This window comes from Channa argus, chromosome 18, assembly GCF_033026475.1.
Source record: "Channa argus isolate prfri chromosome 18, Channa argus male v1.0, whole genome shotgun sequence".
Classification (NCBI taxonomy): domain Eukaryota; kingdom Metazoa; phylum Chordata; class Actinopteri; order Anabantiformes; family Channidae; genus Channa; species Channa argus.
This window is the reverse complement of record NC_090214.1, coordinates 19,818,243-19,836,006: the sequence shown is the minus strand read 5'-3', so window position 1 is coordinate 19,836,006 and position 17,764 is coordinate 19,818,243. Positions and strand designations below refer to the sequence as shown.

At 39.3% G+C, this 17,764-nt stretch overlaps 1 protein-coding gene across 1 annotated transcript; it reads right to left on the bottom strand.

Moving 5' to 3' along the window:
* Positions 1-3,363: 3,363 nt before the first annotated feature.
* Positions 3,364-14,754, bottom strand: zmp:0000001301 (uncharacterized). The gene is made up of 19 exons (XM_067484026.1): positions 14,638-14,754; positions 14,073-14,145; positions 13,775-13,847; positions 13,587-13,629; positions 13,163-13,241; positions 12,824-12,912; positions 12,561-12,707; positions 12,423-12,474; positions 12,168-12,268; positions 10,495-10,580; positions 8,386-8,467; positions 8,214-8,299; positions 8,025-8,112; positions 7,867-7,915; positions 7,675-7,765; positions 5,438-5,538; positions 5,162-5,246; positions 3,831-3,935; positions 3,364-3,598 (listed from the first exon to the last, which is right to left on the bottom strand). Exons 2-19 carry the CDS (start codon positions 14,132-14,134, stop codon positions 3,494-3,496), a joined length of 1,524 nt encoding a protein of 507 aa, XP_067340127.1. The 5' UTR covers positions 14,135-14,145; positions 14,638-14,754; the 3' UTR covers positions 3,364-3,493.
* Positions 14,755-17,764: the final 3,010 nt, after the last annotated feature.

The window sequence follows — 17,764 nt, the reverse complement described above, 5'->3', positions numbered from 1 at the left end:
AAACACACATTGTTAAAACATTATGTCCTTAGAATCAATATTGAAAAGGGCGGTGTGAGGTGGACAATAGCACAAAACCGAATGCTTTTATTTTTCTTTGTCGCCTTACTTCCGGCCTCATTGCCGTAAAAATGACGCCCTTCACTTTCTCTCCCCGCCCCTGCCTCTGTCTGCCAAATAGTGCAACCGGGAGGAAATACAAGAAAACGGAGTAGCGCATTACGCTGTCATTCCTTGCCTAATAGTGATCCTCGCTGCTGTTTAATGCGACAGTGAGCAAGACAGACAGACAGAGACTGACAGACAGATAAACAGTCGAAAAACATAAAGAACATTTAGACAACATATTGCTCCTGCAGAGCTGGGATGTTACTGTGAGACTTAGTGGAGTTTGCTGTGCCTTCATTTTCTGTTGATTTGATCAAAATCACATCATATCAATATCATATTTATACTGGTTCAATCTGACTGTACTGTCGCCAACACAACCAAGCAATTGTGTGTGTGTTAACAAGCTTGTAAAAAGAGAAAAGAAAAGCTTAAACAAGAATTTATCAGGAACATAGTACATGAATAGCAGCGACTGCAGAAATAAAGACATTGTGTTACAATGTTATTTTTTACACTACTTACTAGTTAATTTTGGACTTTCAAGGTAGGCCTGTTCTAAACTGCACAACATTACATAAATAATCAAACTATATATAGTTTAAAAGTGAATTTACTGTATATATGTATGTAAATAGAGAGAGAGAATTGTTTTTTCCTGTTGATGGTGGTCCACTGATTGTATCGGGTGCCTTGGATATTTTTTAGGCCTCTGTCCCTCCTTGAAGTGGAGTCTGCACTTGTGTGATACCAAACACTGCTGGTACCACTTTATATTTGTTATCCGCCGTATTTTGTGCCACGAAATGATTAATTGGCTTGAAGTGTGTGTTGTCATAACAATTTTCACAAATGTCTGGAGATCCCAATCTTTGGCCAGTTTTGCGGGGAAACTGTTTTTGCCGATATACTTTTACAGTTACAGTACAGCTCTAATTCCTTCTGATGATGGTGGTGAATAGATCTTTCTGTGCTGCAGAGTCCAACCTGCTTCATTTCAAAATGGTAAACTCATTAAATTATACAAACAACACTGAATATTGCTAATGAACAAATCTTTGTTGATGTAAAACAATATGAAATAACTGACGATGACTTTATGTGATGTGTACATTCACATTTATAGTGCACATCATAGATGCATCTTGTTCTGCTTCCAGTTCTCCTGCTACAAATTAAAGAGACAGCTTCGCCTGCAGCAGCTGTGTAGCTTTTCATGGTTCAGTGGTTTGTTTTAAGACACATTGGATAAAAACATGTCAAAACCATAACTGATACGTCGTGCTGTCCACTCTCAGTTGGGAATCTGCTTTTACAAACAGATAAACAATGAGAACAATACAACAGGAGCAATGTGGACTTGTTAGTGTTTACCAAATGACATTAACAATCACACACGGCTTAAATGAACAGCTCAAAAATTTCTTTTTCAAGTGCTCCCACAAAACATTTTATGCTCTTTTCTTTTGTCACTTGATTAGTTAAACATTTTGAAAAAGTGTGAAATGGGTGATTCTCAGTGCCACATCCGTACCACTCATAAATCCTGTTTGCTATAGGACACATCATCTTCCATCCATCCTTTCAAAATCTTTAACCACTTATCCTGTTCAGAGCACTTCCCAGCTGTCAGAGGGCAGGGTCCACCCTGGACAGGTCTCCCGTCTATCTTAGTCCCAACACAAAGGGACATACACATACAGACAAACATTGACTCTCACATTCACACCTCAGGGCAATTTACAGTCACCAGTTAACCGGACATGCATGTTTTTGGACTGTGGCACGAAACCCACGCCGTCACAGACAGAACATGCAAACTCCACACAGAAAGGCTGCAGTCAACTGAGGATTTGAACCAAGGTCCTTCTAGTTGTAAGGCAGCAGCGCTAACCACTCCACTACTCCACTATCATAGAATCATCAAATCTTGTTTTTAATTTTTCCTTTTTTCATTTATTTTTGTGTAGTCATGAATTACTTTCAGCTACAGTGCCGACAGAATACAAAGTGTATGAAAAAAGATTCTTTCTTGTCTTTCTACAAAGTTATCCAAATTTATAGACATTCTGAAATAAAATAAGTAACTCCACAAGTATTCACCTCCTTCAAATCACTATTTAGCAGAGGCACCTGTAGCAACAGTTACACCATTGTGCCTGTGTGGGTGGGAAGGTTTGTTGTTCTGTGATTATGAGTAAACAACAATTTTCAAGTCCAGCCACAAATTCTCAATTGGATTGAGGTCTGGGCCTTGGATTGGATACTCCAGAACATTAAACCGGCGGACTGCTGCAGAGAATCATCTCAACAACATGATGCTGCCACCACCATGCTTCACAGTGGGGATGCTGTGTTTTTTGATGATGTGCAGTGAGGGGTATCTACCCTTTTCTAAGTAATTCTTACTTTCCTTCTGACAAAGTCTAGCTGGGATTTTGCTTGCGTCTCTTTGCCACTCTCCCATAAAGCTTTGACTGTTGACCATCAGAGGAGTCATAGGTGTCTCAGGGACCTCCTCCACTAGTCCCTTTCTTGAATATCTTTTGTGGACAGCCAGTTCTAGGCAGATTTACGCATTTGCCACATTCCTTCCATTTGTAATGATGGATTTAACTGTACTCCAGGAGATATGTAATGACTAGGAAATGCTTTTGTATCCATCTCTTAACATTTTCTTTTCACAGAGTTAAACGGAATGTTCCTTTGTTCTTAACGTGTTGATTTTGACCAGGATACTGATTCACTCGTAACTGGACCTGCCAGACACAGAGGTATTTATACTATCATTCTTTTAAATACATTCACTATGCTGAGGTGATCTCCATTTACCTGTGTGCTACTAAGATCAACTGGTTCCACTGGTGGTGCTAGTTACTTTATGTTCACATTTTATTTATGTAGACATTTGTTTACATGATTTAATGTTGAAAATATTGCTTTTTACTTATTTATGCCATTTATACCAGAATCCTCTATATTTTATCAACCCAGCAAGGGAATAGACTGCTTCTTTCCACAGACTACTGCCAATTGCAACATGTGATTTTTCAGGTCTAGCATCTAAATAAGATACTTTCTTTTTAATAATTCAAGCTTCTCTGTGCAGAAGTTCTCCTGGCGTGGAAGCCAATCTCTGACCATCTGAGCTTCAGTGTTTGCAATAAAATTCTCTCAATCTAATCAATTAATAAATTAATCACATGTTGCCTTTTTGTCACCGCATTCTAATCAGTTGTTGTACACTAAGCAATACAAGATCCAAATATTTTTTTATTGAAGAAATGTTCCATACACCAAGAGCAACGCATCAAAACATTTTTCCTCTTCAGGTACTTACTAAACTCACATAATCTAAGACACATAATCTATCTTTGTATCTGCCTTACATTCCTTTGAACTGCTGCATGATGGACAGAAGATGTTCACTGCGTTTCTGGATAATATTTTGCTCCTCCTTCAGCCTCTCCTGCTCTTGCAACACCTCATTCTAAGGAGACAGACAGACAGATGGTTGGATTCATCTAAATTTAATGCTCTGATATCACAAACAGTGAGTCACTGAGGACTAGACCATGTGCTGAGACTTTCATTGGGCAGTTTAGTTGGTACAGTAGGACAAAAAGAAGTGGTAATTTGTTTCCTTTTAAGGCCCTGAGTAAATAGAGGATTGCTCATTCCTATTTTTCTGAGGAAATATTGCGTGTGTGTGTGTTACTGACCCTGAGCCGGCAAAGCTCCCTCCTCTCTTGGTCATTCTCCTCAGCCCTGGCTCGGAGCCACGCCTCATTCTGACAGCGGTGTCGGTCCAGCATCTCATGCAGCTCCTGTCATCCAAACACACCCAAAACCATTAACACCATTTGTGTTCATGTGATAATATTTTTTTTTGCACCGGGAAATTATTCGATTACACAGGGAAGTGAATTAGACTATTTTACCCTGGAGCCATGCTGTTGTAATGTGTGCAGAATTCTGACTGGCATTGTGTTGCAGGTCTCCCCTGAAAACAATGTTGTCTGGATGGCAGTACACAATGTTTAGCAATAATGATGCCATCTGTGCTGTAATGACAAGTTGGGTGGTCCATTCTCTCCTTTGTCATCTTATCAATGATTTCCCTCCCCAAATATCAATTTATGACTTTTTAGACCCAGGAGGTTGGAATGCTAGCATATATAAAAAAAGTAGGAATGACTTGGTATCTGATTTAAGAAAACAGCCTGCATTGGGAGGAGCCTGGGATGGGCTTTATTCCCTCGGCGACCCTAAACAGGATGAGCAGTTACAGATAATGGATGGATGGATGAACCTTCTCAGTTGATTTTACTCTTGAATGGCATATGAACTACTATGGGAGCTGCACATTGCTAATTTAATGGCGTGATTCTTTCCAGAACAGATGTCAAGGCACCGAACAGTTTGACACTTCTCCTCAGTCCATTTTAAACGAGCTCAGGCTCAGAGAAGGTGGTGGTGTATTTGGATCATATCTGTTCTTTCCTGAGGCCATGCAGTCATTTCCATTACAGAATCTTTTACGTTTTTAAAGCAGTACTGTCTGAAGGCCCAAAGATTACACCCAATTCAATGTGGCCTTTGGCTTTTTCTCATAGTTTTAATGATATTATGAGCACTTTTTTTTTCAGAGTGGTGAACCTCACCCCATGCTCACTTTCTCAGTTTCTCTGTGATGCTTTTTTAGTTCCAGTCATGATACACGATACCTGTTGCCATGTAACTTCCATAGTTGTGAGATGACCATATTGACCCTGTCCCAACTTTTGTTGTTGCCATCAAATTCAAAATAAAAAAGATTTTTAAAGAAACAATCAGATTTTTCAGTTTAAATTCAAGATTCAAAGTGTTTATTATCATATGCACAGATAGAACGCATGCTGCCCTGTACAATGAAATTCTGTTTGACATTTTGTTTGAAATATCAAAATAGGTTTTTGTACATTAGAGAAATTGGATTTGATTAGTTTAGATTGTATTTGACTTGACTGCAGTGAGTGAGCTCAGATTAAATGGCATGAAAGCATTAACAAACCTGTAGCTGCTGTTGCCTGTGAGCTTCATGAGCTTCTTTCTCTCTGTGCAGTGCAGCAACAGCTTTAGACAATTCTGACTTCTCTCTGGTTAAAGAAATAGGTGTAAGCTGTTCAAAGAGTTCATCAACGGGCCGATCAGCGTAATGATCTCTTCAACAGCACCCAAAGTACTAGTTTTCAACAAATGTGTCTGCATGAAACATCAAATCATTTAATCATTCACTCAAAGTTGAGTTAAACAAACTAAATAAGGGAAAAGCAACATGTACATGTACCGATCAAGTTTCTGGAACTCCTGGTCCAGAAGAGTGAAAGCCGTCTGGATCATTTTCATGGCCTGATCTCGAACTGCACTGAAGTCTCTGTGGACGAACACCTACAGAAGGAAACAAGGCAAACATGAAAATAACAATGATAATTTCTACAATTAAACTACTCCTAATGCTCTTTCTACTAGTAGTAATATACTGCTACCACTAATGCTACAGCTGCAAGTATCCCTACAACTGCTGCTAGTAGTTCTACTTTCACTACCAGTGCTACTGCTACTACTAGTACTACTCCAACTGCAGCTCTTCCTGGCTCTGTACATATTTTATCATGCATGTATTCAGTGAAAATGGGTAGTGCATTACAGCACCAAAGTACAGTGTGAAAACATTTCCAGGTATAAAAATGTCCACACAAATCAGTGTTTTGGGGCGTGTAGAGCACACTCACCAGCACCCTACTCCCTACTTGTATGAATGGGGGCTAAAAAAAAAAGAAACCTATTGTTTATTTAAATGATTTCAAATGATGTTTAACTAAATGAATCCTCAGTAAATTTACAGCTGCTCTTTTTGTAACCATTCTCTATGGGAACAATGTTGTTTGGGCCAGTCATACAGTTTGCCAACTAAAACCACCCAAATTGTTACACAGCCCAGCACCTGTCCATTTCTCTATGGTGGTTTTAACACGTTAACAGGATATTTTACAGTTACCAATTGCTTACACACGTTTTTAAAACTAAGTCTCCTTTTTTCAAAACTTTACACACAATTGTCAGAACTGCACACACAATATTGCATATTGTGTGTGCAGTTCTGCATACAGAGCTATACATGTTTATAGTTTTGCTGTATGCTAATGTATACCACAGTAATGTTTGGCCTAATATAAATATTTTCTCTTTCCGGTGTACTTGTTACCCCTCTCAGCGGGTTACTTTCACTGTAGAACATTGTATTGAAATGTAGATATAAGCGTATGAAAGACCAAAGAGCTTTAGATTTAGAACAGCAGTGTTTACATGGTATATCTGGAAATGTATTATTATGAAAGAAGGGTTTGCCATTTGATGCAAATGCTTCAATCTGACATGTGTTTATGGCATTTTGAATGCAGTGTTGCATTTTGAAGGAGATGTGAGGCATTTTGCATTTTATGTGTGCAGTTTTGAGAATTGTGTGTAGAGTTTTGAAAAAAGGAGACTTAGTTTTGAAAACGTGTGTAAGCAATTGGTAAAAACTGTAATTTCATCAGAGATGGCTCTCGTTCCTCCTCCTCCTCTTCCTCATCTTGGTATTTGTCCTCGTTGTCCCCTGCCTCTTCCTCCTACTCCTCTCTGTTCATTGTTAGTTCAAAACAGGTAATCTGACCTTTGACCTATTTATAGGCCTATCTATACTACTGTATAGATACTACTGTACTTGGTTAGTGATCAGTTACAAGCAATCAGTGTTTGCACATCTGAGGAGTGTGTCTGTGTGACCTGCTGAATAAGTGTAGCGTTTTGATTGGTTGTGTTTGGAAAAGGAAAGCAAGTCACTTCCTGATAGATCTTTGTGTTTTAGGTATTTGTGTGTAGTGTTTTGAAAAAAGGGTTTTATGCAATTGAATACTGAGTCAAAGGCTGAGAAATAGCTTATGGTTTTGAAGCTTTGCCATGTAGTTTTGCACTTTGAGTGAGAGGTTTCTAAAATCGTGTGACATGAGAAGATTTTGTGACATTCTTTGGTGTGTCTGCAGATGGTGGATGTGTCAGAAAACAGGTTGAGGAGAGACCAGACCCTGAAACTACCTTAAACTGTATGTGTGAAGGTTACTACAACCACAAGTACTTCTACTGATGCTGCCAGTGCTTTGTCTCTACTGATGTGGATTTGTCTGCTGTCACTGCTGTGTGTGTGTGTGAGTGAGTGAGTGTGAATGTGTGTGTGTATGTTTGTAAGTGTGAGAGTGTGTGTGTGTGTGTGTGTGTGTGTGTGCGAGTGTGCGAGTGTTTGTGAGTGTGAATGTGTGTGCGTGTGTTTGTGAGTGTGAGAGTGTGTGTGAGTGTGAGTGTGAATGTGTGTGCGTGTGTTTGTGAGTGTGAGAGTGTGTGTGTGCGAGCGTTTGTGAGTGTGAGTGTGTGTGCGTGTCTTTGTGAGTGTGAGAGTGTGTGTGAGTGTGTGTGTGTGAGTGTGTTTGTGAGTGTCAGTGTGTGTGTGTGTGTGAGTGTGAATGTGTGTGCGTGTTTTGTCATCACCTTTGCGTTGGCTGCTACATTATTGGGCTGGTAGGACGGAGCAGACTCACTGAGCTCATAGCGCACGTTGGGGACCTTTGTGGGGGTGAAGCTGTTAACAGTAAAAACCAGAGTGAAACACAAGTATTAGAACTGAGAGATGAGACTCAAACAGAGCATGAAACAAGGCTGAAACCGTCGAGACACACACACCTGTGGCTGATTCCCTGAAGACCAAATTCTGACAGAATTTCCTTCATCACTGGGTGGAAAAAGGGATATTTTCAGGTTTGTAGCTCCTCTACTGGCAGTTTTAATAAAACACTACTGGCCCTGGAGATTAGTGCAGGTGTATTACTTGAAGTCAATACCTGGCTGCCTCTCTGAGGGGTTAATGAGTTTCATCACCTTCAGGTCATTAAACTCCTGCTCTTCATTCCTCCCTCCAAATACATAGAGCTGTCCAACCAACAAACACACACACACACAGGTTATATCACATGGCAATAATATGCATAACAATATAAATATAATGTTAAACCATTAAGCAGCACACTGACGTGACTGTGGAGGATGAAGCTTGTGTGTCCATGACGACGAGCAGGCGGAATCCCGACGTACAGCGGAACTTTCCACTTCATCTTAGCTGAAGACAATAACCGAATACTATGACGGTTCATTTGGAATAATTCATAGTTGCATTAGTGAGTAAATCTGCAGCGTTTCATTCACCAATGCTGAGTTTATAGATCTCACTGGAAGATGTCACAGTGCCATCTTTATTTGTGCTTCTGCCACCAAACAAGTAGATGTCCTTAGTGGGATTTAATAAAGATAAGATAAAGAATGTTTAATATAGTAAATAGATATATATATGTAGTAAATATTACACAAAGGAAACATTATTTGTGTTAGTTTTTACACCCTGATCCTAAGGACAAACAGTTTTTGTTGTTCAAATAAGTTACTGTAGCAATTTTGAAATGTGCCAAAATAATAATGATAAAATGTAAAAAGCTAAAATGTGAAATGATTTAAAATTGAATTCCCAGCCACCAAAGTCCACCTTGGTGCCGGTCCCGAGCCACGATAAAAAAAATGGGAGGGATGCGACGGGAACAGCATCCCACGTATAAAACTCATGCCAAATCCACGTGTGGAACGTGTCATAATTTAATAATAATAATTCATAATTTAAATAAATTAAAATGTGTCCTAATAATAATTCATAATTTTTCTTTTTGAAAATATTAATTTATACAAAGTACAATCCACCAGGAGGAGTGTAAATAAATAAATTATTAAAACAAATCTTTTTTTCCTTTGGGCTGTTCCCTTTCAGGGGTCCCCACAGCGAATCATGTGCCTCCATCTAACCCTGTTCTCTGCATCCGTTCTTTTCTTCAGTGCCACTGTCTCTAAGCCGAAGAACATCGCTGGTCTCACCACCGTCTTGAACACATTTCCTTTCGTTCTCGCTGATACTCTTTTATCACACAACACACCTGACACTTTTCTCCATCCAACCCGCTTCACCTCTTTTCCACAATCTCTGTTGCTCTGAACCATTGATCCTAAGTATTGACCCAGTCATACACTTTCTCTAAATCTAAACAGACACAATACAACTCCCTCTGATCTTCTCTGTACTTCTCCATCAGCATCCTCAAAGCAAATACTGCATCTGTTGTTCTCTTTCTAGGCATGAAACCATATTGCTGCTCACAAATACTCACCTCTGCCCTTAGCTGAGCTTCCACTACTCTTTCCCACAACTTCATTGTTTGGCTCATCAGCTTTAGACACTTCCATACCTCCACAGGTTTGTCATCAGGACCAACTGCCTTTCCGCTCTTCATCCTCTTCAACGCCCTCCTCACTTCTCTCTTACTAATCTTTGCTACTTCCTGCTCCACACCAGTCACCTCTTCCACTCTTTCTTCCCTTTCATTTTCCTTGTTCATCAACTCTTCAAAGTTCTCCTTCCATCTTCCCATCACACTCCTGGCACCTGTCAATACATTTCCATCCTTATATTTAATCACTCTAACCTGCTGCACATCCTTCCCATCTCTATCTCTTTGTCTGGCCAACCTGTACAAATCCACCTCTCCCTCTTTAGTGTCCAACCTAACATACAAGTCCTCATATGCTCTTTGTTTGGCCTTTGCCACCTCTACCTTCACCTTATGCTGTATCTCTCTGTACTCCTGTCTACTCTCTTCAGTCCTCTCAGTGTCCCACTTCTTCTTAGCTAAGCTCTTTCTCTGTATACACTCCTGAACTTCCTCGTTCCACCACCAAGTCTCCTTGTCCACTTTCCTCTTTCCAGATGACACAATGAGTACCCTCCTACCTGTCTCCCTGATAACATTAGCTGTGGATGTCCAGTCATCTGGAAGCACCTCCTGACCACCCAGAGCCCCATTGTGGTTGCATTAAATGATTAAAACAAATGAATTACATAATAATTTCTTTATATTATGTATTAAATTAATAATAATAGCTTATTAATAATAACTAGAAGCCATTTTATTACTACTGCAACACCTCATTCATTTTAAATAGCGTGACCAAAACATTAGATCTTCCACTTAATATAATCCTCCACCCACTGTCCTCCACCCACTATGATCCGAATAATAAACACATTTCTGACTTTTCTGACATTTTTAATTTAAAAACTGAGAAATTAATATTACAATTCATAATTCATAGCAGAGCTGCTTGATTGGGTTGCATTAGAGTGAACAGGTCGACCTAAATGTATAGCAATTACATTATTACATTTGCAGATTCAATTGCAACATGCAAGTGTGTGTGTGTGGGGGGGGGGGTTACTTTATCATGATGAGCAGTCAATGTTTGCCTGCTACAGGCTGCAGGTGCTTCTCCCTTTAACTCCCATTTCTGCCACATCAAATTTTCTAAAAGAGTGAAAACACAGAGGTCAGCGGTCAGAGGTAAATGAACCCGTGGTATAACCTGTGGAATCAACCCTCTGCTGTCTCTTTAGTTTTGATGGGTACATGAGTAACACTTTATTCTTGCCAATTATTTCACTAATCTACAAATGGCTTCAAAATTTGCAGCAATGTGCCCATAAAAATATGAAAGAAAAAGACCAAAGAGTTATAAACAGCAGTGTAAACAATATTGATAGTGTTTTCTGAGGAATGAGGGGATCAGGCTAACAAGAAAATAATGGATAATGTTTTTCACAACCCCAAGTCCAAAGAAGTGAGGAAGATGTAAAAACATAAAATAAAAACCCATATTTTATTAACAAAAGAACATAAAAATATATCAATTGATGAGACATTTTACGATTTCATGGAAAACATTAGCTCATTCTGAATTTGATGGCAGCAACACATTTCAAAAAAGTTGGAACAGGGGAAACAAAAGAGTGGAAAAGTAATTGCCGCAGATCAAAAACTAATGGAGGAGCATTTGACTGGAATATAATGGTGGGCAGAGGTTCACCACTCTGTAACAAACTGCGTCTATAAATTGTGGAACAATTTCATAAACATTTTAGTTTAAAGATCCCACCATCAATAGAATATAATATCATCAAAAGATTCAGAGAATCAGGAGGAATCTCTGTGCGCAAAAGACAAGACCAAAGTTCAAAACTGGATGCGTGATCTTCGAGCCCTCAGGCAGCACTGCATTAAAATTTGGCCTGATTCTCTACTGGACATCACTGCATGGACTCAGGAAAACTTCCAGAAATCACTGTCTGTGAACACAGTTCACTCTGCAGTCGACAAATGTAAGTTAAAGATGTATCATGCAGAGAAGAAGCTATATGTGAACATGATCCAGAAACGCCACCCTGTTCTCTGGGCCAAGGCTCATTCAAAGTGGTCTAAAACTCCAGCAACTGGTCTCCTCACATCCCATACGTTTACAGACAGTTGTTAAAAGATGAGAGGACGCTACACAATGGTAAACATCATCATGTTCCAACATTTTTTGGGATGTTTTGCTGCCATCCTATTCAAAATGAGCTAATATTTTCCATCAAATGGTAAAATGTCTTAGTTTAAACATTGGATATGTTGTTTATGTTCTATTGTGAATAAAATATGGGTCGATGAGATTTGCAAATTATTGCATTATGTTTTTATTTATGTTTTACACATATCATCCCTGCCTCTTTGGAATTGGGGTTGTAACAGAAAGCCCCTTCGAATACATTAGACCTGGTCTTATTAAATATAACTGAAATCAGTTCATAAAATAACATGTTATTTATAATAATTTATGTTGTAGAAATCGTTTGAGTTAAACTTTAATATTATATTGGAGCTTCCCTTTAATCATTTATTTTTTGTTTAAATTTCAATATTTGAACCTACAATGAAATCTTTTATTTCCAAACTGGCAGACTGAGTGTCTCTGAGTACACCCTCTGATGAAAATGCCATTAAAATTCTATTTTAACAACTGAACCACATTTGTATTTGAATACATTGAGTCCATAAAATGAGAAAATGTTTGTTCACCTGTGTTGAGGATATAGAGGTCTTTACAGAAGTCTCCACCTGCACCATAGCCTCCAAACATGAACAGCTGATCACTGACAAGTGCAAAACTCTGATCACAGCTATACACATGCGCAGCACACAAGAAACACACACACAGCCACAAGAAACACACAAATTAAGGTTTATCATTTATCATCAAGTCAGTGTAAATAAGCTGCTGATGTAAGACATTACGAGCTTCTGTGTGAAACTCAGTGGAACAAAGTGTCTCACAGGGCAGGAGGCAGCAATCCCCTGGTTTTAACCGGCATCCAGGTGAGAGAGACTGAAGCAAAGAGGAGGAGGAGTCAAGGAAATACAGTCACTATTCAACATAAGAGCGTTTTTCATGAGGAAGTCATTTGTTTGGACCTGTGTTAAAGACCATGAGGTCATCAGTTGGACTCCCTCCCAGGATGCCTCCATACACATAGATGTTGTCTCCAATAGCAACAGAGCTGGGTCTGAGGCTTTTGAGGGGCACACCACCAGTTGCTAAGCAATCCCATGTCAAAGACACTGTTTAAAAGAGGAAACATCGCAATCCTGTTTGGCCCTGGCAACACAAACCAAGCATAAAAAAACTAGACTGAAAGTGTTCTACTTTTCTTTCCCCAGCCATGCCACATCCTCACCTATATCAAAGCTGTAGACTCCTGGAAGACTCTCGGTAGCATCTGTGCTGGAAACGCCACCAAAAAGATACAACTTGCCCTTCACAACACTGAAAACAGAACAAGGCCATAGTGTCACAGTAATAACACATTAGTGTACAATATCTTGCTTTTTTGTGTTGTTTTTGCTGAGAGCAACAACAGAATCAAAACAATTATATAAAACTTTATTTCACTATTTTTATACTAAATAATCAATGAATTGTCTAAACTATAAATCACATTCATTGAGTGTTTTTTCATGTAATAGGAACTTGAACTACTGATTTTTAACAAAGGTAGGTCAGCATTATATTTTACCAAAGGGTGTGTCCTTCTCTGGCTGATGGAACTTCTCCACTCTGAGGAATCTCCTCCCAAATCACATCTTCGGGGGAAACTACAAACAAAAGCAAACCAAGCCATTTATTTTTGTGTAAGAGAGATGAGAGGAGAATTACCTTGCAGAATTGAATTTACCTTTGAATGCAGTGAGGAAGGAAATGAAAATATAAAATTTATTTAAAAATTATTATAAAATGCAAATCAACTTAATATAAAATATAACTATTATATATTATTATACAACTAATATCATATATATATATATATATACTCAACAAATGTTATTCAGTTCATGGAACATGATACACTGTAGTTTCCACTACATGCCCTAAATATCTTCTGCATACATAATCTTTTAAGATTTGGGGGGTTTTGGGGGCATCTATACGATGTCTTTTACCTGTTAGCATGTAAAAGTCGTTGAAGAAAATAGGTTTGTCCTCCTAAATAAACAAGACAAAGATTAATCTTTTTTACAAATTTAGATTTTACTGTGTAGTTTCACATGTTCAAGTGTGCATTAACAAAGCTGCTGCAAATCTTCTTGAATAAAAAAGTATTTTTAAAGACAGGGGAAGTTCAATTCACCACTTGGTTGATGCTGGAGGCCCCTCCAAACAGAAAGGCAACATTTCCTGCCACAGCTAAGGCGTGGCCATATCTGAGAAAGACAACATGGACAAAAAGTACCAACACAACATATTTTCCATTTCCGTCTCAACTGTACTTAAAGGAAAACAATGTTACAAGGCCGCAGTAGAAAGTCCCATCAGAGGGTGTTTAACATCACAAGTGTTTCTCTGCTTGTGTATTTATCTGTATGGGGGATTTTTATTTCTAAGAGGAAAAAAATAGTTTTGTGTGACACAAAAACAACGTGACCCACCTGGGACTTGGAGCTTCCCCTCTTATCTCTTTCTCCAGCCAGTGACCGCTGGCTAATGCCATCTTCACATCCGCTGTCACACACACCCACACACAACGCATTATCATCTGAACTGTTCAGGACTCTGAGTCATAGACATAGTCACTTACACTACAGAGGAGGCTGTATTTTTGGTTCCTTCTTTTGCCCTCACTTTTAGTCAAACAGCTTTTCAGATTTGAATGAATTTGCTGGAAATGTTTCAAGTGATGGGCTGTTGGTGAGGATAAATCCACCATTTAGTGAATCTCATTGCCTGTTTGGCTTAAAATGTCTTATTGTTGCCAAACTCTTATGTGACCTGACCACATAATGTTCTGTAACAGCTGAATGTTGACTCATTTCAGCATTTTGATTGTGTGAACCTGCAAATTTTGACACAATGTCACCTCTAGGTGGCATTACACTATGGTCCACGTCTTCATAGGCAGACAAATATGTTTTCTATTAATAAATGATGGTGGCCTTGCCAAAAGTATTCACTCTGCATTTCTTATAAAAACAAAATAAGCAGGGTGACACCTACCTGTTGCAGTTTGTGTCTGTCAGGATGTTGCCTGCTTCTTTTTAGCTGTGTTTTGTCAAAGTTGCAATCGGCCACAGATGACTCATCTCAGCTCACAGTATACAAGCTGCTCTGCATCTCAGCTTACAGGTAAGATACACTATCCACTGCAGGTACACTGTTGCCTAGCAACACCTCCAAAAACACAGCTGACCAGGGTCTTACAGGAAAAAAAGAGAAGTCAGTTGTGATGGTAGTTTTGATGGGATCAACAAAAAACTCTGAGAATTGTCAAAACACACAACATAATATCAATGTAAGTAATAATAAAGCAGTAGCTGTTGTGTGTTTGACTTCATGACATGAAAAAACCCAACAATACTGCTCTTGTTAGAGGCAAATATTGTACTTCTACTGCACTACATTTAATTCCTATTATTTGGGCAATGTTGATGTCAACCACACCTGCCTGATGGGTTTTAATAATGTTTACACAGCATTGGAGGTCTGTGGTACACATGAGCAAGCTAATCCAGGCTGCAGGCTGACAAGTCACCAACATAACAGCACACACATCACACACCACATAAGCAGAGAAAATTAAATGTACGTTTCAGTATCTGTATAATTATTGAAAAACCAAGGTTAATTTGGAAAATAACTGTAATGCTTGAATTAGGAGTACATGATCACGTGATTAAATAACATTATAGCTTTGACGGTATACATATTTTATTATGGTACATATAAAAGATGTGGACTTTGCCGGCTTCTTTACTAATAAGGTGGCAGCCATCCGCTCACAGTTCTCTCCTCCAGATGATGACATCCTGCTAACTTCTTCTAACGCTGCATCACTCTCCTCATTTTCAACTCTGACTAAGGATGATGTATCCACCCTCCTCCTCTCTAACCATCCGACCACCTGCTCTCTGGATCCGATCCCTTCCACTCTCCTTCAAGCAGTTGCATCCTCACTAATGCCAGCTATTACACAAGTTATCAACACATCTCTCACAACAGAGACTTTTCCGACCTCATTCCAGCAGCCAAGATTACCCCACTGCTCAAGAAGGCTTCTCTTGATCCCTCCCTTGTGGAAAATTACCGACCTGTCTCTGTTCTTCCATTTCTGGCCAAGACAATGGAACGAGCAGTCTTCAATCAACTCTCAGACTTACTTTCCAAGAACAACTTGTCAACCAGACCTCCAAGATGGGTCATTCCACAGAAACACCACTCCTGACTGTCATGGAATCACCAAATCCTCTTGTCCACACTCTCTGACTTGGGCATCTTTGGATCAGCTCTAGCTTGGCTTCGTTCTTACCTATTGGGATGAACCTTCAAGGGATCCTGGAGGGGGCATGTGTATCACTCTCATAGCCTCTCTACCGATGTGCCGCAGGTTTTAGTTCTTGATCCTCTTTTTTTTCCTGTCTATACTACATCCCTGGGTTCTATCATCCGCTCATATGGCCTTTCCTATCAATGCTATGCTGATGACACCCAGCTCTTCCTGTCCTTTCCACGACTCCAGTGTTTCATCACACATTTCAGCCTGTCTCTAAGACATCTCTGCCTGGATGAGAAGGACACATCTTCAGCTCAACCTCTCCAAGAGTGAAGTCCTTGTCTTTCCAGCCAGACCTTCGATGCAAAACAACATCAGCATCAACATGGGATCTACAGTGATTGTCCCCACTAAGTAAGCCAGAAATCCGGGGGTCGTCATTGACGATCAACTAAGCTTTAAGGACCACATGTCCTCAGTCTCTAGGGCATGCAGATTTGCTCTCTAGAACATAAGAAAGATCAGACCCTACCTCACGGAATATACAACCCAACTCGTTGTACAGGTGCTGGTCATATCTCATATTGATTACTGTAACGCTTTGTTAATGGGGTGGGGTCCACAATTAAAACCTTGCAGAGGATCCAAAATGCGGCAGCAGTCCTCATTTTTAATCAGCCAAAAAGGACTCATGTCACACCACTCTTCAAATCTTTATACTGCCTTCCTGTAGCTGCTTGCATCAGGTTCAAAGCTCTGATCTAGGGTGATTACCTCAACGGGTGCTGGGTACCCAACTCCCTCATTCAAGTCTACAATCCTGCCAACGAATGACATCTGGTGGTCCCAGCACCACACAGAAGACACCAAGCAAAACTCTTAAGCGCAATGATCCCACAATGGTGGAACGAGCTACCAAACTCTGCACGCTCAGCAAACTCACTCCCAATATTCAAAAAACTGCAGAAACTCTTACTCACCTTCCTATGCACTTAGATATATTCTAAAACTTCCTTTCTGCTCTTTCTTTCACTTGGATCTCATGAAATGTGAACACTTTTCTGATAGGACTTTGATTTTATGTTTTCTCCTTAACTTAGATTTTTGCTGCCTAGTACCTCACTTGTAAGTCGCTTTGGATGAGAGCGTCTGCTAAATGTCTAAATGTAAATGTAATATATATTAAGGTAATATATATATAAGTAATAAAGTTTTAAAAAACCCTTTTGGTGACTAACAATTATGCTAAATAATAAACAATATCCAAAAGGGAACTAATTCTAGTATGCATAACTCATGATTATGACATTGGACACCTTGTAGCTGCCAATAGGCTTTGGTTGCCTTCTATGGATTCTTAAATTAATAGAAAATAGACATATATAGGTGCAAATGACTGGTTTGGTTTGGGATTCTGTTGAGTGATGATGTAAGGCGGCTGGTCACCTTTCCCTCTGTTACCACTTCTTTTTTTTCATTCATGTTTTATTCACACACACACACACACACACACACACACACACACACACACACACACACACACACACACACACACAAAAATCACAACCACAGCCACTGACACGTGAGAATCCCAACTGTTCCCCTCCGTCTGCCACTGTCAAACCAACCGGAAAACTGTTTCATTTTCAAAATAAACGTCATGTAAATTCGGTAGTGAGATGTTATATCCAGCTACAATTAAATTTTTTGTCAAGCTTGAAAATGTATAGATCCGGTTATTATGTCTGAAAGCCCTAGTTTTTAACCATGAAAAAACTATGGAATGTTATTAGATTGAGATGTTGCTCATGATTTTTTAAATTGTTTTTTTATTACTATTTAATTTATTATTAT